The sequence below is a fragment of the Peromyscus maniculatus genome, chromosome 3, assembly GCF_049852395.1.
Source record: "Peromyscus maniculatus bairdii isolate BWxNUB_F1_BW_parent chromosome 3, HU_Pman_BW_mat_3.1, whole genome shotgun sequence".
Lineage (NCBI taxonomy): Eukaryota > Metazoa > Chordata > Mammalia > Rodentia > Cricetidae > Peromyscus > Peromyscus maniculatus.
In genome coordinates, this window is record NC_134854.1 from 142,231,504 (window position 1) to 142,254,316 (window position 22,813).

The following is a 22,813-nucleotide window of genomic DNA, read 5'->3' on the forward strand; positions in this document are numbered from 1 at the left end:
ATGGTCTAACTTCAGAGTTTGCAAATCCTCATGAACTGAGACTTGTGACAGCAACTAGAAATTTTAAAGTTCAATACTACACATCACAGGTTCAATTATTATGATTAAGTCTCTGTAATATTAAATTCCTGTCATGGCTGGGCAGGGCAGTGAGTATACACCTGTATCCCAGCATTCAGAAGGCTTAGGCAAGCAGACTGTAAACCCAAGGCTACCCTAGACCACACAAGATCATCTCAAATATAAAGTCAAAAGAATCCCTGCTGTTGTTTTGTGCTAGTCAGTACATATATACAATATAGACATATATACAATTAGGTCTACTCATTCAGTGCCCTGAACAAATACACTGTAGCACAACACACTATAAATTTCTGATTATGTTAAATTCAGATTTTAAAAACCTATTTTGTAATAAATACGCCACTAAAAATATTCACAATGGAACATCAACTGAAAAGCACATGCTCAAGGTCCTCAAGATGGCTCAGCGGGAAAGATACCTGTTCCCAAGCTGGCAACCTGAGTCCAATCCCAGAGAGAAGCAACTCCCACAAGCTGTCCTCTGACATCCACGCCCACACTCTGGCACAGTGCATGCAAACACACACGGAAGAGAAGTGCAGTAACAATTTTCATAGTACATTCTGGAGCTGGAGAGATGGTGCTGCATTTAGTTTGTACTGCTCTAGTCTAGAACCAAACTGAATTAGTCCCCAACACCCAAGTCAGGTGGCTCCCAACTACCCATAACTCCAGCTCCAGGGGGATCTGACACCTCTGACTACTACAGGCAGCTGCACGTGTGTATACACATTCACATACAGACACATGTATATACAAATAATTAAAATTAAAATAGAACTTTAAAAGCATATTCTTTTTTAATTTATTTATTTGGTTTTTGTTTTTTTGTTTTTTTTTTTTGCTTTTCGAGACAGGGTTTCTCTGTGTAGCATTGCACCTTTCCTGGAACTCACTCTATAGCCCAGGATGGCCTCGAACCCACAGAGATCCACCTGCCTCTGCCTCCTGAGTGCTGGGATTAGAGGCGTGCGCCACTACTGCCCAGCCTAAAAGTATATTCTTAAAAAGAAATAAAATCCAGCTTTACTCAGTATGACTAAGAAATAATGTTTAATTTTATGAAGCTACAATTTTCCTGATAAATGAACACTTGGCACAAAGAGTCACTCTGTATCCACTTCCTACTATAATGCCAGTAACCAGGACATCCAATTTGGAGTTCCTGTGAAGCCAATGAGTGGGCAGAACACAACTAGAGCCAAGATGGGGAGCACATGGGATTTAGTCTCTGAAAAAAAAAAAGCAGAGGAGGAAGGAAGGGGTAAGCCATCTGTCACAAGAGCGGTAACATACCACCTCAATCTAGGCACTCACGTTTTAGATTGTAATTATAGCTGTCTGTTGTAATGGCCATCAGTTTTTAAATTTACTCATGTTAAATTATGAATGGAAGGGACAAGGAAGACAACAACAATGTAACCCTATCTATTAAAAAGAACAACAGTCTAGAAGCAAAGAGGAGAGGAGGGCGGGGAAGGAGGGAGGAGGGCAGGAGCTAAAGATCAGAGTCGAGCATGCTGCCTCAAGCCTGCAATGCCAGCATCCAAACGCAGAGGCAAGAGGATTGGATGGGCTAGGGACCATCTTGGGCTAAAGTGTAAGGTCCTGCCTCACAAAAAAACCAAAAAACACCAAAGAGAGAGAGAGAGAGAGAGAGAGACAGACAGACAGACAGACAGAAAAGATCAGAAATCTGCTGACACAAATTCAATTTCTTCTAATCAGTTTTACACATGCATTGTGTTTCAAGCCTGTAAGCAAGTTCTAAATTTTTCAAAATTATTTAGTAAATCAACTTCCCAAGTAGAAGGGTAAAAATGAACCCACAAATCAAAAAACCAACTTCAACACTATCTCAGTATCCCCATCTACATCTGTATCTAAGCCCTTCTTTGGTTTTTCAACTTTAAAAAGGTAAAAATCATTGGGCAATAAAGTGAACATCAATTGCTATTGTTCTTTTTTTGTTCTTTGAGACAGGGTCTGGTTATGCATCCCTGAGCAGCTGGGTTCTCACTATGAAGCCCAGATTAACTGTATAGCTGCAACAGTCTTCCTGCCTCAGCCTTCCAACTACCACCACACCTGCCCTAGCTCCTATTACTTTTAAATCTCAAAATACAGTACTTTAATACAGAAAGCGTGAAGCCATTAGTCCTCTAGTTCTTTTTTATGTGCATCAGTGTTTTGCCTGAATGTAGGATTATATACCACATGCGTGCCTGGTGCCCATGGTGGTCAGAAGAGGGTGTTGGAAACCCTAGAACTGGAGGTAGGGATAGTGAACCACCACATGGGCAATGAGAACTGAACCAGGTCCTCTGGAAGAGCAGCAAGTGCTTTTACCCACTGAGACCTCTCTCCACCTTCCGAAGACCTCTTTTAATTTAAATCAGCAATGTATACAGTATCTAGAATGTAAGAAAGCCACCTTTAACACATTATTTAAGCTGGACACAGTGGCATTCATGTGCAATCTAAAGGCTGGGGCAGGAAGATCTGCTGTGGGATGTCCTGTGTGCTGTGAATATATGTTGCTATGATTGATTGATAAATAAAACGCTGATTGGCCAGTAGCCAGGCAGGAAGGATAGTGTAGGCGGGACAAGGAGAGAGAATGCTGGGTAGAAGAAGGCTGAGGCAGAGAGATGCTGCCAGCCGCCGCCATGGGGAGCAAGATGTAAAGTACCAGTAAGCCATGTGGCAAGGTATAGATTTATAGAAATGAGTTAATTTAAGATATAAGAACTAGATATCAAGAAGCCTGAGCCATTAGGCCAAACAGTTTAAATAATATAAGCGTCTTGTGTGTTTACTTGGGGGATGCTAGTGGGAGAGATTTGCCCTGACTGCCGGTAGGCTGGGACCCAGGAAAACTCCAGCTACAAAGATCTCAAGTTCAAAGATCATCCTGGGCTCTACAGTGAGATGCCAAAAGTAAAAATAAAAATAATTTTAAAGCATTTTTGTAAAATATGAATCATGAATTCTCATTTATTTGTAAATATCCTTTCATTCAAGCAGTGTTTGAAAGCTGCTTTCCTCCCTGAAAGCCTTATTTTCTCAAAGTAAAAAAGGTGGGCCAGTAAGACGGCTCAGTGGATGATGGTGCTTGGTGCCAAACCTAACGAGCTGAGTAAGATCCCAGAACCCACAAGATGAAAAGAATTGACTCCTAAGTTGTCCTCTAACTTCCACATAAGCACCACAGCACACACATGCTCACACAAATGCACACACACACACACACACCACAAAATGTATTCAGTCTGTTGCACAGACTCACTTGTGTTCACTACTGTACTGGCTCTCTTGTGCAGATCCTGTTTCTTCTGTTGCATGCATTTCTCCCTCTGTGGGCACTGATTCACATTCCTACACAACACTGTGAAATTCACTGCTTACAGTGAGTCTGGGGTCAATAATAGGACTGTCTTGTTGAAGGAACTGTTTTGAACAAATAAATATACTAACAAAATTAAAAATTTTAATTAATCAATAAACGAGTAAATAATTAAATATGTAAAAAAAATTAAGAGAAATAGAGATTTGTTTGCTAGTGCAATCTAAATATCCAGTTACTAGTAATCTATTTTTTTTTCCTTCAGACTTGGTACACAAAGAATACATATTCTATGAAAACAAGAATTCTTAAAAAGAATCACATTTAAAATTTTTATTTTTTGATCACTTCTGTATGTATTTCATTTTTGTTTTGTTTTGTTGAAACAGTGTATCTCTGTTTAACCCTTGAGTGGCTCTGCCCATCCTGGAACTCACTACGTAGACCAGGCTGGCCTTGAACTCACAAGAGAGCCACCTGCCTCTGGCTCCACAGTGCTGGGTTCAAAGGCCTGTGCCACCACTCCTGGCTTCTGTATGTATTTCAATAAATGTTTTTAGTTTAAGTTGATGACTTGAGAGATATATCTATACTCCTTTAAAACAATATAATATGTTAATTTATGAGGAGGGTGAATAACAGAAGTTACCTTCCCCAAAATTGATAGTTAATGTATTATCCTAATGATATAAAAACTGAAGTCTTTCATGGTTCAGAAATTATATACTTATTGTTCAAAAGTTCAGTAAGTAGAACATCACCAAGTACAACAGCTCAATCAACAAACCTCTGAGGAAAACCCATGGAATCTAACAAAAATAAACGGAATGTTCACACATCATGAAGTAATGACTGTTGAATTCAATTCTTCAGGGGTAACTGTGAGCAACCACAACATACAGATACTTTCCTTTCTTCTTTTTCTAAAACAGTCAGTGTGGAAGTGAAGAAATGTTAGGTGTCCTGAGACTACACAGCGCTGTGGAGGCACAGATCCTGGTCTCCGGCACTTGTCGGTGTCGCCTTGGACAGTCCCCTCTCTCCTAGCCTCAGCTTCCAGTGCAATACATTAACAGTAGACACTACCTATCTCATACAGAGCACATAACAGGGCCTGCTTCTTTGTGAACACTACACAGCGCATTAATCCTATTGTCTACACCATGTCAATAAGCATGCTCTGTGAAGGTCACGTGCACACTACCAGCTTCCTGTAAAAGCACAGACAATGCAGGAATAAGCACAACTGTTGTAATAAAGTTTTGGAGACACTCAATTTTCATACAATATTTGTGTCACAAATTTTATTTTTCAGCCAATTAAACATAAAACCAATTCTTAGTTTGCAGGAAGTACAAACTGGGATGAGTATAATCTGATGGATTCCTAGTATATATCAATGCTTCTCAAAGCTAGTCCACAGCCAAATTCCCATCAAGCCATCAGAAAATTGCCACTGTAATTTTAATTGCATTTATTTATTATGTGTACGACAGAAAGGGAGGGGGCAGGAAGAGAGAGGGACAAGGAGAGGGAGACGTAGAGAGAGAATCAACCAGCTCATTCATGGCACACCAGCTATTTTGGAGTCGGAGAAATCTTGTAGGAGTCACTTCTTTTCCTTTCGCCATTTCACCAGAGGCCACAGGGATGGACTTGAGTCACCAAACTCTGCAGCAAGTCCTTTACTCATGAGCCACATACCTCCTTTATTCGATTCTAATTCTTCTGATGTTACTATCTTTTCTTTCATAAAGTAACAGTAATAGTAAATGTTATTTTTATTTGACAAACTCAGGCCAGTCTTATTATTCCCTATTTCTTCCTACTTTTTAAATTTTTATTGGTGTGCATAACTAAATCTGGAACCAGAGAAAGGGGCTTGTCAGATAAGGGTGCTTACCACCAAACTTGGTGATCTGAGTTTGAATCCTACAACCCTCATGGTAGGAGAGAACCAACTCCCCCAAGATGCCCTCTGACTTCCACATGCACACCGTGCACACCATGGCATATAGGTACATACCAAGAGGATATACAAGTGTGTATTTTTAAAGATGTTCCATCAAGTCTGGGAACCGTTAATCTAATACTCTCTGCCTGATTAAAACAAGTAAAGTGGGGCTGGAGAGATGGTTCAGCATTTAAGAGCACACACGGTTCTTCCAGAGGACCAGTTAAATATCTAAATCAGGTGTTTCACAACTCCTGTAACTCTAACTCCTGTGGCCTCTGGGGACTCCAGGACTAATGTGCACATACCTACACACACACACACACACACACACACACACACACACACACACACACAGACACACACACACACACACACACACACACACACACACACACACAAAATCTTTAAGAAAAAGAAAAAGCACTGACATGTGACAATGACCCCTGCTGACGGAGAGCAACCACTTAAACTACTCAAATTACATTTCAAACATCTCAACAGATCCCTATCCTCTCAACTCCTTCTCTCAATGTGAACCCTCTGTAGTGAGGGATCCTATCATACTCCTAATTCTATTCTTGGAATATCATCTTCAATTAAAATATGGATGACTCTTAATGTGGTCTCTGCACTTAATGAGTACTTTTTAAAACTTCTTAATAAACCTGTGTGCATAAGACAAAGTCTGTGCAAGACTTAGTGACCCCACCTATAATCTCTTCTAGCTTTCCAATTCCCTGGCACCTCCCCATCAGGACCATGTCACTGAAGAATGAACTGCTGGTCCAGGTCAATCAGAAGCAACCCACTAGAGGTTCACAAACTCTCCCTGATGTCTTGCTGACAAATATTTTAATTTTTTAAATTTATTTGTCTTATTTTTTTGTGTATGGGTATTCTGATTAGATGATTATATATACACCACATGTATGCTGAGTACCTATGGAGGCCAGACAAGGGTATTGTATCCCTTGGAACTAGAGTTAGGGATGGTTGTGAGCCACTATGTGGATGCTGGGAGCAGAACCCAGGGCCTATGCAAGAGCAACAGGTGCTCTTAACCACTGGGTCATCTCTCCAGCCCCAATAAATATTTTAAACACACACCAACATTTCACTCTGTTGTGCTTAAATGAAAATATCAAAATCACACTTTAGTTGGCTTTGTAACCAGAGAAATATCTGTTGCTAACCAGAAGTGAGACCTACAAAAAAATCCAGATGTCCCTCTGTTTATTTTCAGTTCATCTATAAATGTCGACAGTATCACTTACCTACAGGACTACTGTGAAGATTAGAAATAATATACCCACTCAACAAGAGGAATCTATGCCTAGTACTAGAAACCCATCCAACCATCCAGAACTAGTGAGGTCGTGGATCTTAGAGGTGAATCTACAACTACCATTTTATTAAGCTAGCAAATTACTAGTTACATTTTAAATATTTAACCTTATACCCACAGGTAAGTGTGGTTCTCACCCCTCATCACAGAAGTTTATCTTTGCAACAGACAAGACTATTACAGCAAACCACAACCAATCCAAAATGCACAGAATATGAGATCCTGTGGTGTCCTGTCCCAGCTGCTCTATCTACAACACAATTCCTGCATCTAAGGCTCTGGGATCTTGGAGGAAGTGGGAACAGAAAAACTCAAAAGAGAGACAAAGAGGGAGTTTGCTGTGAGGCTGTATCTCCTAGAAATGTCAGAGCCTACACACATTAAGTTTCATCAACATGGCTCCTAAACAAGATCTGAACAATGACAACACCAATGAGCATGCTAACATCAAAGAGGGGAAGCTTTGGGGGTCTCGATCCTTAACAGAGCATTACAGACAACGGGGAATGCAGAGAATAGAAGAAATGGTCTCCATCGGGGAAGGGCCCTCCAACTGGGTATCCAGTATCAAGTGGTCAGCTCTGAGATCATAAACATACAGGTGACATTATATGCACTGAGCAGGTTGCATATAGGGAGAACTAAAGAAAGAGGCCATGATTTGAGAGAGAGCAAGGGGAAGGTGTATGGGAGGGGTTGGAGGGAAGGAAAGGGGGAAATGTAATTATATAATTTCAAAAAATTTAAAGAATGTAAAGAAAAGCATCTAGAGAGGCAGGAGTCACCTGGTAATGTGCCTGTCAAGCAAGCACCAGATCCTGAGTCTGAATTCCCAAGCACTCATAAAAAGCTGGGCATAGGACGGGGGTTGGAGGGTGGGTTGGGAGGTTGGTTTGTAGGCAGACAAGTGGATCCCTGGAGCTTATTGGCCAGAGAGGCTACCTGAATAGATGAACTAGGTCCAATGAAACACCCTACTGCAATCAAATAAGGTGAAGGGCCAGAGAGATGGCTCAGCAGAGAAGGGCATGTGCTACCAAGCCTAAAGTTCATTCCCCAGAACCCACATGGTAGAAAAAGAGAACAAATTCCTACAAGTTATCCTCTGGCTACCACACATGCACTGTGTCATGTGCCAACCCCCCCCCCAGTAAATAAATAAATAAAAACTTAAAAATAAAGTGGAAAACAACTGACAAAGACACCCAATGTCAATCTTTCATCTCCACATAAAAGCCACACACATGTGCAAGTCCACATGGACACATTCATACACCACACACACACCAAAACAAAAAGTATTTACTGTGGTATCCACAAGTGCTCTATAACAGTGATTAGTAGCATCTGAAATACTTATTAACACTCAGACACATATTTGGCAACAATACCATTACAAGAACATTTTCATGGACAGAACTATTGCAGAATACATAAAAATCAAGATGTGTCAACATGTAATGCCAGTTTTAATGTAAATGAAACAAATAATTAAAATGTGAACATAGTGGTATGCATTTATACAAAGTTTCAGCAAAATTTTTAGTTCAAGGTTTAAAAAGAGTGGAAAATCGAACAGTTTAAAATGGCAGAGTGAGTAAATGTAAGCACTAAATGCTGACTACACTAAAGAGATCTCCATGGCCTTTAGGAGGTTAAGTTTTCTTCACACACGAACACATAGTTAAAATTACTGGCAGTGTTTTGTTCTAAATAACCAGCCAGAAACTCCTTACCCCAGGAGTGGCGAGACAGTAGATCACGACACACACTCAGGGCAGGGGGAAAAATTCAAGCGGTATTACATTCCTTTTGGGAAAGCACTTTATAATTCACTGATGAGTCATTATGGAAATAAAAATGTTAAATAATGAACATCACTGTAACTGAAAACCCTGCAAACTAATTACCCTACTCAAAGTTCCTGGTAACTCCTTCAGGAATATTAAGGCTGATTTGCTATCCAAGTTAGTTATCTACAATGTTTATTACACATTGTGACCCACTTTCTTAAAGGCCTTACATGTCCCGTGCGATTGATGGCCTTCTTGTAGTAGCAGACTATAATGTACATTTATACTTGAAAATACATAAAATTTACATTCATGTAATATTTAACTTTTCAATCAACTAAAGCATTTATTGCATATTTATGTCAGACAGTCTTGCCCATGCTTTTTTGTTTTGTTTTCTGAGACAGGGTCTCACTCAGCAGACCAGACTGGCCTCCAACTCAGAAACCCACCTGTCTCTGCCTCCCAAGTAGGGGGATTAAAAGCACACAACACCACACCCAGCCTCTTATCCACAATTTTACACATACTATTTCCTTTAATCTCGCTTAAACATTGCAACAATTGAAAGAAAGTTTATTGTCCTCACCAGGTGGTGGTGGCGCACACCTTTAATCCCAGCACTCAGGAGGCAGAGCCAGGCAGATCTCTGTGAGTTTGAGGCCGGCCTGGTCTACAGGGTGAGTTCCAGGAAAGGCACAAAGCTATACAGAGAATACCAAAAAAGAAAAAAAGAAACTACCACGTGATATGTATAGGTTAAAACTGCTTATTGTTGTTTGGGTGTGTTTCAGCTGTGCAGAGCCTAAACCAAGGTGATGCTTTACCATTGAGTACATTCCCAATACCTAAAGCTGGATTACAATTATGATTGTATGACTTATGATTGACTATATGGTTATAGTTGTATGACTCAGTAAATTTGAATTATATGCTTAATCTCACCATATTTAATGATATACAAGGTATATTTCAATAAATGTACTACTTGTTGAATTCTGAATTTTCTTAAAAATCCTCAATTATAAACTAGACAGTGGTGGTGACGCATGCCTTTAATCCCAGAAGAGGCAGGCAGATCTCTGACAGTTTGGGGCCAGCCTGGTCTACAGAGTGAGTTCCAGGACAGCCAGACTACACAGAGACACCCTGTCTCAAAAGACAAAGACAAAGCAAACCCTCAACTATCCAAAGCCACTGTCTTTTCTGATTACCTATTTGTGTGAGGTCTAATTAATTTTCTTCATCTACTTCAAGACAAACTACCAGACACTAAAGAAATAAACATGAGCTATCAGACACAGTTTGAACATTTAAAAAAATGTTAGTTACATTTTTAAAATGTTACTTATACTAACATTTAAAGGTGTAATTATTGTTCTTTTTTTTTATAAAACATTTTATGATTTCCCACTTAGCATAACAAAAATGGTGTATGACTGACAATATATAGTTTGTCTGTTTTGTCTTTTGGTTTTTTTTGGACAGGGTTTCTCTCTGTAACAGCTCTGGCTGATCTGAAACTTGCCACTACACCCAGTTTAAAGAAAAATTTTCAATGAACATTAGTACAAATAACAAAGATAAGTGAAAGTATTTAATCTGTATTAAGGATTAACTCCCCAATTTCAGAGGGGGGGGAGAGTATTTTTAGAGATGCACACAGCAGCATAAAATTGGTTCATAAGAGCATTTCTAATTTTGTCTGTAGAGGAAGAACAGAACATTTCCAATACAAAACTGTTTCTTCACTGAAAGCACATTTTCTGCAATATTTCTTGTTTTCAGAAATTTCCTCCTAGTTCATCATACAAACAAACTCCAATGTACTTGTTAACTAGAATGGAAGACTAGGAGAGATCACCACAGACACAGAAAAGTTCAGAGATTGTCAAATTATCTGCCCTCAAAGAAAAATACCATAATTTATTGAACCAAAACAGAAAAACTATCTGGATGAAAAAAATCCATGTAAAGCTCTGCCATCTAACAGTTTCTCCCTCCTGGCACTGCTCTGGTGCATACGCCAGCCTCTACTTCTGAACCTCTAGTAAATTCCCCAACATTAACATGCACACATTATAATACTCACATCCAAGGACCCATTGGTCACATTATGACCTACATGCAAACACTGAACTAAATTCTAACCCAGTAATGCCACAGACACGGGCCTCTTGCTCTTAGTCCCTGTCCAAGTCATTCTTCAGAGCCATCTCACCAACGTTCACCTCCTCTCCCAGAGGTCCCTGTCATCTTCCCTCCTGTCACCTCTGCTGCTCTAGAACAGCATGTATGTCAGAGGCCAAATTACTACCAGCGTCTTCAAATTCTTCTTCCAAACAAAGAAATAATATTTCCAAGGGTAAACTCAATTATACCTCAATAAAGCTGGGGGGGAGGGGGGAGCAAGGTGACTCAACAAGTGAAGGCAGCTGCCACAAAACCTGTTGACCTAGGTTCAACTCCTAAGACCCAGATGGGGGAAATACGAGTGCGGAGGCCCACAGAGCCTCCCTAGTGAGACCTTGCTCAAGGGCCGAGAATCTGAGTTTGCTTTACCCAGCAGGTCTGCATAAGGGGTTGACTTGGCCACAGGCGTGCTTACCAGGTGTTTTGAAGGGTCTACACTTGGCTGAACGTTGTGCTTTGATCTTGAAAGGGGGAGGTCTTTTGCCTCTCCCCTTGGCAGTGTATAAAAAGCCCTTTAGAATAAACCTCAAGGCGACTGGGTATTGACACAGGAGGGCCCTCCAGAAGCTATCATGTGTCTCTGTCTTTCTTATCGTCCCTTTCTATCTTTCTATCTATCATTTCCTCATTCCTCTCGCCTCCCTACAAGAACCATTTGACAGAGCCGGGCGGTGGTGGCGCACGCCTTTAATCCCAGCACTGGGGAGGCAGAGGCAGGCGGATCTCCGTGAGTTCGAGGCCAGCCTGGGCTACCAAGTGAGTTCCAGGAAAGGCGCAAAGCTACACAGAGAAACCCTGTCTCGAAAAACCAAAAAAAAAAAAGAACCATTTGACAGGTCAGAGGTGGACTCCAGCAGACTCCCACATAAGAGACCAATTCCTTCAAGTGTCCTCTGCCTTTTACACACATGTTGTGGCATGTGTGTGCCCATATACACACAAATACACATGTACACACAAAGAAAATAGTAAAATTAAAATTTTAATGTTAAAAAGTTTTAAGAGGAGGTAGGGAGGAAAGAAAAGAGGTAAGTGGGTGCAGAATGAGGCAAACTTCTATTTATTCACAAGTATCCTTTTATTTCACTCACGCTTAATAACAGAATGACTTAAAGAATGTAGACAGCTGTCAAAGAGCTATCTAGCCACCACTGGCCATGGACTGATTCCTCTATCAAATAGGTAACACTTTCTAAGAAAATACATTACAGAGACTGCCCACAGGTGAGAGCAAAACATGACAGGAACAGATGCCTTCTACAAAGCGAAATGTCTGATCTGGCAGAACAGTACACTTGGACTACAAGAGGTGAAGAACTGCACTAATCTTCAATCACAAGAGGTTCTTCTGGCATTTGACACTCTGAGAGGCAGGGCAACAATGCACACAGGGACAACCTGACTCGAACGTTTTCAGATCTAGGACTTGAAGTGAAACGATTTAATGATCCCAAAGCACTACTACCAAAATCATGAGGTAGATGCTGATGGCTTCCTGTGTCTTTCTGAGTCATGGCGGGGGCAACCAACCATATTTACACATATGACGCCAAAACTGAAATTCAAACATTGACTGGTTTGTTCAAAGGAGACCAGTGCAGAACCTGGTCGGAGAAGGCAGGATGATGTGCCCAGTGGTTCCTCCAGATGTGGTGAGTCAGCAGAAAGACAGGCTGGACAACAGGGTAGCATGGGTATGCTACTGCTTCAGTGTACATGCCCCTAGTGGGGCAGACTTCCTCACAGTGTTACTCTGTTGCAGAAGGGTATTTCTCTCACCTAGAAACTGTGAATGGCGCCTGGTACATTCAGGATTTGTGTGAGATGCTGACTAGGACAGCAGCTCCTCAGAGTTCAAGGTGCTGCTCACACTGATGCTCAGTGCTGCATGGACTTCTGCAAGAACCCAGGTACAACCGGCTTTGCCTCATTGCTAAGAGGCTGCAGTTTTGTCCCTAATCTAGTAAGTAAAGCCATCTGTCTTATCTACATATATTTCACACATATTTCCCTTTCATACAGCTGTCAGTCCATTGAAGCCTTTGGTCTATCAATGTAAAATTCTTTTTTTTGTTTGGGTTGTTTTTTTTTTGTTTTCGAGACAGGGTTTGGAGCTTATCCTGAAGCTTTTCCTACAGCACCTGGTTGTAAAATATTTTAAGGTTTAAAATGCCATAGCAGCGCTGGGTGGTGGTGGCGCATTCCTTTAATCCCGGCACTCGGGAGGCAGAGGTAGGCAGATAGATCTCTGTGAGTTTGAGGCCTGCCTAGGCCACAGAGCGAGATCCAGGACAGGCACCAAAACAACACAGAGAAACCCTGTCTCGAAAAATTAAATAAATAAATAAATAAATAAATAAATAAATAAATAAATAAATAAATAAATAACCTGGGGAACAGAGAGATGGTTCAGTCGTTAAGAGCACTTGTTGCTCTTGCAAAGAACCAAGATTCCATTCCCAGAACCCATAAAGATGGCTCAAAACATCTTTAACTCCAGTTCCCGGGAATCCAATGACCTCTTCTGGTACCAGGTACACTTGCGGTGTGTGCGTGAGTGCGTGCGTGCATGCATGTGTAAAACATCCATACACACAAAATAAAGAAATCTTAAAAAAAAAAATGCCAACCTGAATTGAGCCCCTGGGATTCACAGAATGGAGGGTATCACTATAGCTAGGGCCGAGGAAGGTTCAGAGATGAAGGGCTTGCTTACCAACCAAAGGCAGGCGGGCTCCCTCATCCTGAGTAACACAAAAACTAAGGATTACTCTAATGACTAAACACATTTCCTGATTCTTTTGCCAAGAGAATAAAAAGTGAGTCTTCCAAATCATACTTAAGCTGCTGTTTTGAAAATTTATGATAAATTAGCAAATCCTTAACAACAATCCTGTTGTGCTGTAATGAAACCAGAAGTGGGTTGTAACTCAGTGGAACAGCGCCTGTCCAGCACAAACAAGGCCCTAGTACTCAATGCCCAGCAGAAAAATCAAAAGCCAGTGTAATAAGGCCCAGTCTCAGAAAACTAAAGAACAAAAATTAAATTTTAAATTACACCATGGAATTGAAGAGGAGAAAGAACAGACTAAGAAACTTCAATTCTTTGGAAAATATCCTTAATTTCTTTACAAGTAAACCATATCAGATATTTATGCAACTTTTTTGAGTCACTGAATATTTTTCCCAATTATCCTGCTACATTCCAGGTAAGCAAATATAACTCTACAAGAAGAAATGTCTAATAGATGTTTACATATTTCCATGCATGCAAAGGTCTAATAAATAAAATTAAAATCCTAGGCTAGGAGTATAGTCATGGTAGAGCATTTGTTTATCATGTAGAAGACCTTGGATTCAATCCTCAGCACCTCAATAGAAGAAGCCTCAAATTCCAAAAAGAATAAATATTCTTTGCAAAAAGAAAACATTAGGGCTATCAAGATGGCTCAGCAGGCAAAAGAATTCATCTCCAGATCCTGAGTGTGCCCATCAGAACCCCGTGAAAGAAAACCAGCTCCCAAGAGCTGTGCTCTGACCTCCATACATGCACCATGGCATATGCATGTCTGCACCCACATGCACACAAAATTTAAGCAAAAAGCAATCAAAAAATTGCCATCCTACAATATTAAACAGAATATTCTGTTCAAACAAAATTTCAGTAAAAGAACATTAAAATAATTATTTTGTGTATGTGTGCACATGTATGTGCAAAATATGTGAGCATGTAAGTATGCAAGCACATATACATGTGTTCATATAGAAGCTAAGGCTTGATGTCAGATGTCTTCCAGAATGACTCTCCAACTTATTTTTTGAGACTGCATCTCTCTTTAAACCTTGAGCTTGTGGATGCCACCAGACTAGCTGGGCAGCAAGCTGTCTCCTTCTCTGCTGGAATTATAGGTGCACATCAGCATATCCATCTGTTACATGGGATATGGGGATCAAACTCAGGTCCTCATACTTGTCTTTTACCAACTGAGCTTTCTCTTCTGCCATCAAATAAGCATCTAACTAAATTCAACATACAGAACTCTAACAAGGCATAATCAAGAAAGAAGTACAAGGTACTGCAGGGATAGTTCAGTGGTTAAGAGCACTGGCTACTCTGCTCTTTTAGAGGTCCTCAGTTCAATTCTCAGCAACCACATGGTGGCTTATAACCATGTCTAATGGGATCTGATGCCCTCTTCTGATGTGCAGGCATATATGCAGACAAAACATGCATATACATAAATGAACAACCCTTTTTTTTAAATTAATTCATTTATTTATTTTGTATACAGTGTGTCTGTGTGTCAGAAGAGGGCACCAGATCTCACTATTGATGGTTGTGAACCACCATGTGGTTGCTGGGAATTGAACTCAGGATCTCTGGAAGAGCAGCCAGTACTCTTAACCTCTGAGCCATCTCTCCAGCCCAAACAACCCTTTTTTAAAAAGTGCAATAGGCCGGGCAGTGGTGGCACACGCCTTTAATCCCAGCACTTGGGAGGCAGAGGCAGGCGGATCTCTGTGAGTTCAAGGCCAGCCTGGTCTCCACAGCGAGTTCCAGGAAAGGTGCAAAGTTACACAGAGAAACCCTGTCTCGAAAAACCAAAAAAATAAATAAATAAATAAAATAAAAAGTGCAATAGTTGATTATAATAAAATCTAAGCCGGGTGGTGGTGGCGCAAGCCTTTAATCCCAGTACTCAGGAAGCAGAGCAAGGCAGATCTCTCTGAGTCGAGGCCAGCCTGGTCTACAGAACGAGATCCAGAACAGGCACCAGAGCTACACAGAGAAACCCTGTCTTGGAAAAAAAACTAAATAAATAAGTAAAATAAAATCTAAGATGTAATTTATCCAAAAGCTCTCACCAGTTCTGCAACTGCACAAAGCTCACAGGAAGATTTCATTCTTTTCCAGCAAGCTTACACTAAAGTCTCCCTTAGTCATAATTTAGAAGAAAAGGACTTCTCTGTCAAAATATATATGGATATACATAGATATACAACAGGTGTGCTCGTGCATGCGCACAACACACACACACACACACACTCATTCCTAATTCTGCAATCGCCAGCTATCTGAAAGTAACAAAAGGCATCTGAGATATAAAAACATCTGAGAATTTTATTTTAGAAACAAGCTTCCATGAGAATGCTATAATAATGAACCAGGCACACCAAGCAATCCTAAGCAAATATGTTTTTATACTGATAGGATTCTGGACCCAGCTCAATCAGATCAAACATTTAAAATGACCCAAAATCCCCAACCTCAAACTGAAATACAGAAATGTATTTAATTGCTAGGAAGTCTAATAAAGCAGTCTTCTTTACAAATGAAAGCTGTCTGACCTCTGGGAGCTATGAAGAGGATAATGAAGGCACTATTTAATTAGGGGCCACTGCTAGCTGACTATAATCTATTAATTAGCATTCTCAGTCTCTGTATCTCACTGTACTGTCTTTAAAATTGCACCCTTTGTTTTTTGGACCAAAGTTACACAATTTTAGAACTCTGTGGTAATTACAGTGGTGCAGAAAGAATGTCTCTGCCAGCGCTGGTGTGCACTGGTGTTTAATTAGGCCAGGGTGGACCCAGATAAGGCGGTGCTCACCCTCATCAGCACAGAATGGTTTTCTTGGCATGAAAAACCTGTGGACCATTTCTTTTCCAGAAAACTGGTAAGTACCCATAATTGTCTTCTCAAAAGATTAAATATTTTACCTTTAAATGTAGCATAATTAGAGAAAGGATACTGCACTCAATTTCTCTCCCAACACCCATACTTTCGAAAGCATAGACATAAGAAAATATTTTATTTCAAAATCAAAAAATATTCCAATTACTTTTTTCTTCAGTAAAATAGACATTTCCAAGTCACTTGACAATAAAACTACCTTACTGGTCATTATATTTTCAGCAAGGCACTTTGATGAGTAGGTAACTCAATACTATCTTTGGTTAACACCAAATCTGCTTTAAATTTATGTCCTGAGAGACAAAGAACCTACTCTTGAAGAGATCATCTAAGGCTGGTGGTGAGAAAAGCTAACATAAATCTAAGCATTTAGGAGTAGAGGCAGAAGAGCTCCATGTCAGCCTAAGCTACATACTGAAGAGGTGGGGGGGGGGGGGGGAGCTCTGGATTGACTACTGAAACTTTTATTTACTCACTTTGGTAAACCAATGGTTTTTTTTTTATTAAGGTTACTTACAAGAATATGTGTGACAGGTTACCGACAAGGGCCGAGATGACTCAAATGTAACTGTGTCACCAAAAAGTCCCTGGAGCACTCAGAACAATCTAAGGCAGCAAGTCAGGTCCAAGAATCTGCTACCATATGCTAGGAAACTGCTCTCCCACTGAACTATGTGTGCAGTCCTGTTTGTTTGCTTTTAATTTTGAGACAAAGTCTCAATATATAACCCCAAGTTAGCCCTGAACTCACTATGTAGCCAAGGCAGTACTCAAAACATTTTAAGAATTTTGTTTGTTTGTTTGTTTGTTTGTTTGTTTTGAGACAGGGTTTCTCTGTGTAGCCCTGCCTGTCATGGAATTCACTCCGTAAGCTGTTCTCAGACTCACAGAGATCCGCCTGCCTCTGCCTCCTGAGTGCTGGGACTGAAGGCATATGCCACCACCACCTAGTTTAAGATTTTCTGTTTGTTTTAATTTACGTGTGTGAGTGTTTCGCTTGAACACACCTGTAGACCATGTATATGACCAAATCTGAAAATACTAAGAAAGTAAAAACAGAATTCTAAAGTAAAAAGGATAAATAAAAAAATAAAGGAACGAAGATGGGGGAAATCTACGACAGCACAGAAAAGGGATGCCTCCTTTACCTGTAGACACGGGTTCAGCCCATAAAGGTAAATATACAAATGAACTAACCTGGTTCTCTTCCTGCACAACTCGGTACTGCTCCTTCCAAATGGTGATTTTGGAAGCTTCATCTTTTCTCAAGGCTCGCTCTTTCTTCAGCTCTGGGCTCCAGAAGGTCTTGATGCTATTCATCGAAGAACTTAATTTGCTTTCCTTTACTTCCACATCCTTCCTCAAAAGATCGTTTTCTCTTAATACTTCCTTCAGCTGTGTCTGCAGATCCATGATGGTGTTATCTCTTGCCTGACGAAGAGAGTGAGGTACAGTGGATGCCATACTAACAGGAGGGAGGTGATGTTCTCCAAATGCTATGGTATCGCTAGCAACCCCACTGCTTGCTATATTGGGGCTACTACCCATAGCAGTCATCCTAACACCGTAAGGCAGGCGTCCCCCAGAACGGCCAAGTGTCATAGTGCTTTTAGGTGTTTCTGAACCCACGTTTTCATGGTCACTTAGGTACATAGGGCCAGATGTAGCATAGGCAGCATTTAAGGACTGTATATTCTCCATTGAAAGGGTCTTCCCACTACCACCTCCAACACTGTTTCCAGAACTCCCTCCTGTACTATTTGTTCGCCGATGACCTAAGCGAGGCGACCGTGGAAGCCTAGGTGATCGCCCAGGACTCTGGCTGCTTGGTTCCACTTTCCCTACCGATCGAGCGCTTCCATACATGGTTGCAGGGTGAACTCCGGCACCAGAAATGGTGTAAAGCAGAAAACAACACAATTCCGTGAGGTTTCTCTATGGCTATCAAGTCAGCTTAAGGCCATCAGAAATAGCAGGTCACCAGCTGTCCAATCTCGAAGAAATATCTTATGCCATATCTGTAATGAAAAGATCACACATTAAATCCCCAATAATAAATATTTCCCTTCTCAGAAATGTGCTATTACCTTTATTTGGGGGAAGAACCTTCTTTCATTGAGTATTCTCACAGCTTTAAAATCAGATAACCCATAATGTTATGTTTTTCTAACTGAAAAAGGGAGAATATCAACTCATAATTACAAAGTGACATATCTGAATAAGAGAACTCAGACTATTATTCACGTAAGATCAATGTATAAATATCAACACTTGGAGACATTATCAGAACTAATAAAAGAACTTAATATATTAGTCAGACATAAGATCAATATATAAATATTAATACTTCAACACGTTATCAGAACTAATAACAGCTAAATATACTAGAGTCCAACACAAGATTAATATTTAAGTACCAATACTTTCATGTACACTGGGAATTACCATTAGAAACTAGCTTTTACAGTTAGGAAGATGGATCAGTGGGTAAAGTGCTCACCATGCAAAGATGACAACCTGGGGTCATATCCCCAGAACCCAGTGAGCTATATGCAATAGCATGCATCTGAAATCCCACTGCTCCTATGGTGAGATGGGAGACAGAGAAAGGAAAATTCCCACAAGTTCAGGGGCCAGCTGAAGAACAAGACAACTTGTTTCAAACAAGGTGAAAGCCAGGATCAACACCTGAACTTGACCACCACCAACACTCAAACATGTACCACCCACACGGGGGGGGGGGGGGGGGGGGGGGGGAGACAGAGAAGAAAATGAGCTTTTAATTTAAAAATAAAGAAACTCAGGCTGGGGCTATAGCTCAGTTGGAAACAAGACTTGCCCAGCATGAACAAAGCTCTGGGTCTGAGCCCTAGCACCGCATAAAATGGATGTTGTACACACAACATGCCAATCACTGCAGCACAGAGGTAGAAACAGCTGGGTTAAGGTCATCATCATCATCTACAAACTCACATATATGAGACCCTGCCTCAAAAGAATAAAATCCTACTAACAGCAACAAAACTATAAAGGACCTTAAACATAACAAAAATCTTCAAGCATTTAAAACTCTATGGGAAGACATGAAATAATACCTCAAGAATAAATAATAAATAAATGAATGAAGGAATAAATGGTTATTATCCATGCTACCAGATGAGAGGACAAATACCATGAAGGGTTAGTTCTTCCCCCAGCTTGTTAGCACAATCCCAGGGACTTTTCACAATTCAAAACTGCTGGCTCTGAAATTCAAATGTAGGACTCAAAGTACAAGAATAGCCAAACTAGCCAGGCACGGTGGAGGAGCAGAGGAGGCAGAGGCAGGAGAATCACCACAAATTTGAAGTCTATGTGGTCTATAAGCCAAATACCAAGACAGCAGCCAAGGCTACATCTTGAAACCAGTCTCAAAAAAAACAAAAGGAAGGCCATGGGTAAAGGTGCTTGCCACATGTGGTGGTTTGAATGAGACTGGCCCCCACAGGCTCACATGCTTAAATACTTGGTCCCCATTGGTATGGAAAGGATTAGGAGGAATGGCCTTCCTTGTTGCAGATGGTGTGTCACTAGGGACCAGTTTTGAAGTTTCAAAAGACTCGGCCACTTTGAGTTAGCTCTCTGCCTCTCCGGCTTGTGAGTTGAGATGTGTTCTCTCAGCTGCTGCCCCAGTTGCCCCACACCAGGTCTTCACTCTACCATTACAGACTCTGAACCCTTGGAACTTGAATGCCAATTCAACTCTTACAAGATACCTTGCTGTAATGTTTTGTTACAGCAATAGAAAGTAATACCTAACATAAGCCTGGTGAAAGTAGTTCAATCCCCACAACCCACATAAAAGTCAAGGGGGAAAGCCAACTCCACAAAGTCGTCCTCTGACTTCCACATGTGCATGCATGCAGGCATTCATATTCTCACATGCATACCCACACATACACACAGAATCAATGTTTAAAAGGAGGGGCTAGAGCAATGGCTCAACAGTTGAGAACACTTACTGCTTTTCAAAGGACCCGGATTTGGTTCCCAGCACTCACATAGCAGTTCACAACCATTTGTAACTCTAGTTCCAGGAGATACAATGCCCTCTCTTGACCTCCATGGGCACCAGGGATACATGTAGTGTGTATACATGTAGGCAACACATTTGTACACATAAAATAAAAATAAGTAAATCTTGTTCTTAAAAAAAAAAATGATGGAACTAGAAAAGTGGCTTAGTGGTTAAGACCATTTCCTGCTCTTCCCTAAAACCTGAGATCAGTTCCTAGCACCCACAAAGGGTGACGCAACAAATGCCTGTGACTCCAGCTCCGTGAGATCCAAAGTCTATGGCTTCTACAGGCAGGTATGCATGGACACACAGTCATACAGTCATACAAAGCTTCATATATCAAATACAGTAAAAGCAAATAATTTTAAAACTATTTTTAGTGCAAGATAAATTACAAGTCTATAATCCTTCATTTATAACATAAAATTCAAAAACTAATTTTTAAAAGATTTTTAATTATGTATCTGTGTGTGGTTATACACAAGCAACTTCAAGTGCTCTCAGAGGTTGTCAGATCGCTTGGAGCTGCAGTTAGATGTGGTTGTAGACCACCTGATATGGAGGTCAGGATCTTAACTTGGGGCCTCTGTAATAGTATATAGTCTTATACTACTCTTCCTGAGGACCTGAGTTTGATTCCTAGTATCCACATGAGGCAGTTTACAACTGCCTGTAACCCCATGTCCAGGGGAATCAGACACCTCCGTCCTCTGTGGGCACTTGCATTCATGTGTATATACCCACCCTCCACATACACTTAATTAAAATAATAAATAAATCTTTTTTTAAAAGTATGAGCTCTTAGCCATGGAGCTCTCTCTCCAGCCCCTGCCTCCCTGTTTTTAAACTAACTTAGCAGGTAAACCTGTCATGATAAAAGGTTACCCAGTGCTTTCATGTGTAACACTGAGTGTAAGTATCATATATTTCATTAATAAAATAATGTGCATGATCAAAAGATACTGCATACTGCCCAACAATGTTCTGAGAAAAATTCTGGGAAACAAAGTCACATCAGATCATCATATTCTCATAAAGAACTACTGACTTTATTACAAAGGCAGACATAGTAACATGCTTATAATCGCAGCTATAGGGAGTCGGAAGACCCAGAGCTTGAGGCCAATCTAGGCTACATAGTAAGACCACATCTCAAAAAAGTAAAGATAAAATAAATAAAATAAACAAACCAGCTGAGCATGGTTGTAATCCTAAACACTGGGGAGGATGAAACAAGAGGTTAGCGAGTTCAAGGCCAACATGAGATTTTATAAAGCAAGTTCCAAACCTGTGTGTGTGTGTGTGTGTGTGTGTGTGTGTGTGTGTGTGTGTGTGTGTGTGTTTATCCAGCAAAACTCTGCCTCAGAAAGACAGAACTGGAAAAATAAAATAGAGGCTTTTGGTTGATGGCCGATATTAATGGTAAGATCTGATTTCTGAAGACATGACACTCATTGGTCACAGAACACAAATCAAGCTGGTAAAGACCAAGAAGGTTCCTCCTTGGTGCCTAGTTCTCATAATAGGTGCTATGCAGGCTGGCTATTAGAGGAAAATAAAAGTTATCAACAATATTCCCCATCTGTGAGCAGCAATAAAGGGGCTGCCATAGATGTTATGGAAATAACCAATCACTTTCTGGTTGGACTTAGACCTGCTCCACAGAAGGAAACACATGCCTGGTATTGCAAATCTGCCCAAGAACCCATGCCTGAGGAGCTCACAGGCCGGGGTGAACCTACTACTCTTTTTAAAAATTATTTTGGTAAACAGACATAATACCAAGCTGCCCTCTAAATTTTCTCTATCTGTGGAGTATTGTCACTCTCAGTTTCTTTGTGCAGTGAATGTGGTTAGCACAAAAACTCACAACTGGCCAGGGTGCAGAGAACATGTGACTGTGGAATGCTTGGTCCCAAATGGGACATTAGTATCACACCCCATCCCCAAGGCTCAGGGATCATCGAGAAAAAGAAGGCAGAAAGATTTTAAGAACCAGAGGTCAGGGAAAACCCAGAGGAAACAGTGTCTTCGGCTGACAGGACCACTACACTATTGAACTCACAGCAGCTGTGGCTGCCGACACACGATCAAGCCAGTCAACATCCTAACACTGAGTGGGAAGGGCTTCAAAAGCCCCTTCACAGACCCTTAACTGAGGAGCTATGAACAGTTGATGGCTTCTCGAGGAAGAGAGTCAGTTTTCTTTAAGGGTATGGTCCCCTTTAGGTGACCATGTTCCAGTGTGTGGTTCAACCCCCAGAAGTATATGGACAGCACAAACTTGAGTTAATGGATTATTGAACAAGAAAGAAAAAAAAAAGAGAGAGAGAGAGAGAGAA

The 22,813-nt window shown here is 40.7% G+C and overlaps 1 protein-coding gene and 1 pseudogene across 10 annotated transcripts in view; one reads left to right on the forward strand and one right to left on the reverse strand.

Annotated features, from left to right (window-relative positions):
* The window catches only part of Erc1 (ELKS/RAB6-interacting/CAST family member 1), a 332,548-nt gene that overhangs the window by 287,850 nt on the left and 21,885 nt on the right, over nt 1–22,813 (reverse strand). For 9 of the 10 annotated variants that reach the window (XR_013050122.1, XR_013050121.1, XR_013050124.1 and 6 more), the window contains one exon: nt 17,612–18,432. Coding sequence is in view for 6 of the 10 variants with exons in the window: in XM_042273983.2 (XP_042129917.1) it covers nt 17,612–18,280 (669 nt within the window). In the remaining 4 variants the exon portion in view is untranslated. The remainder of the gene's footprint in view (nt 1–17,611; nt 18,433–22,813) is intronic. The other variant, XM_076567798.1, reaches the window with a different exon arrangement.
* Nucleotides 11,956–12,593, forward strand: LOC102914049 (caspase-6 pseudogene; annotated as a pseudogene).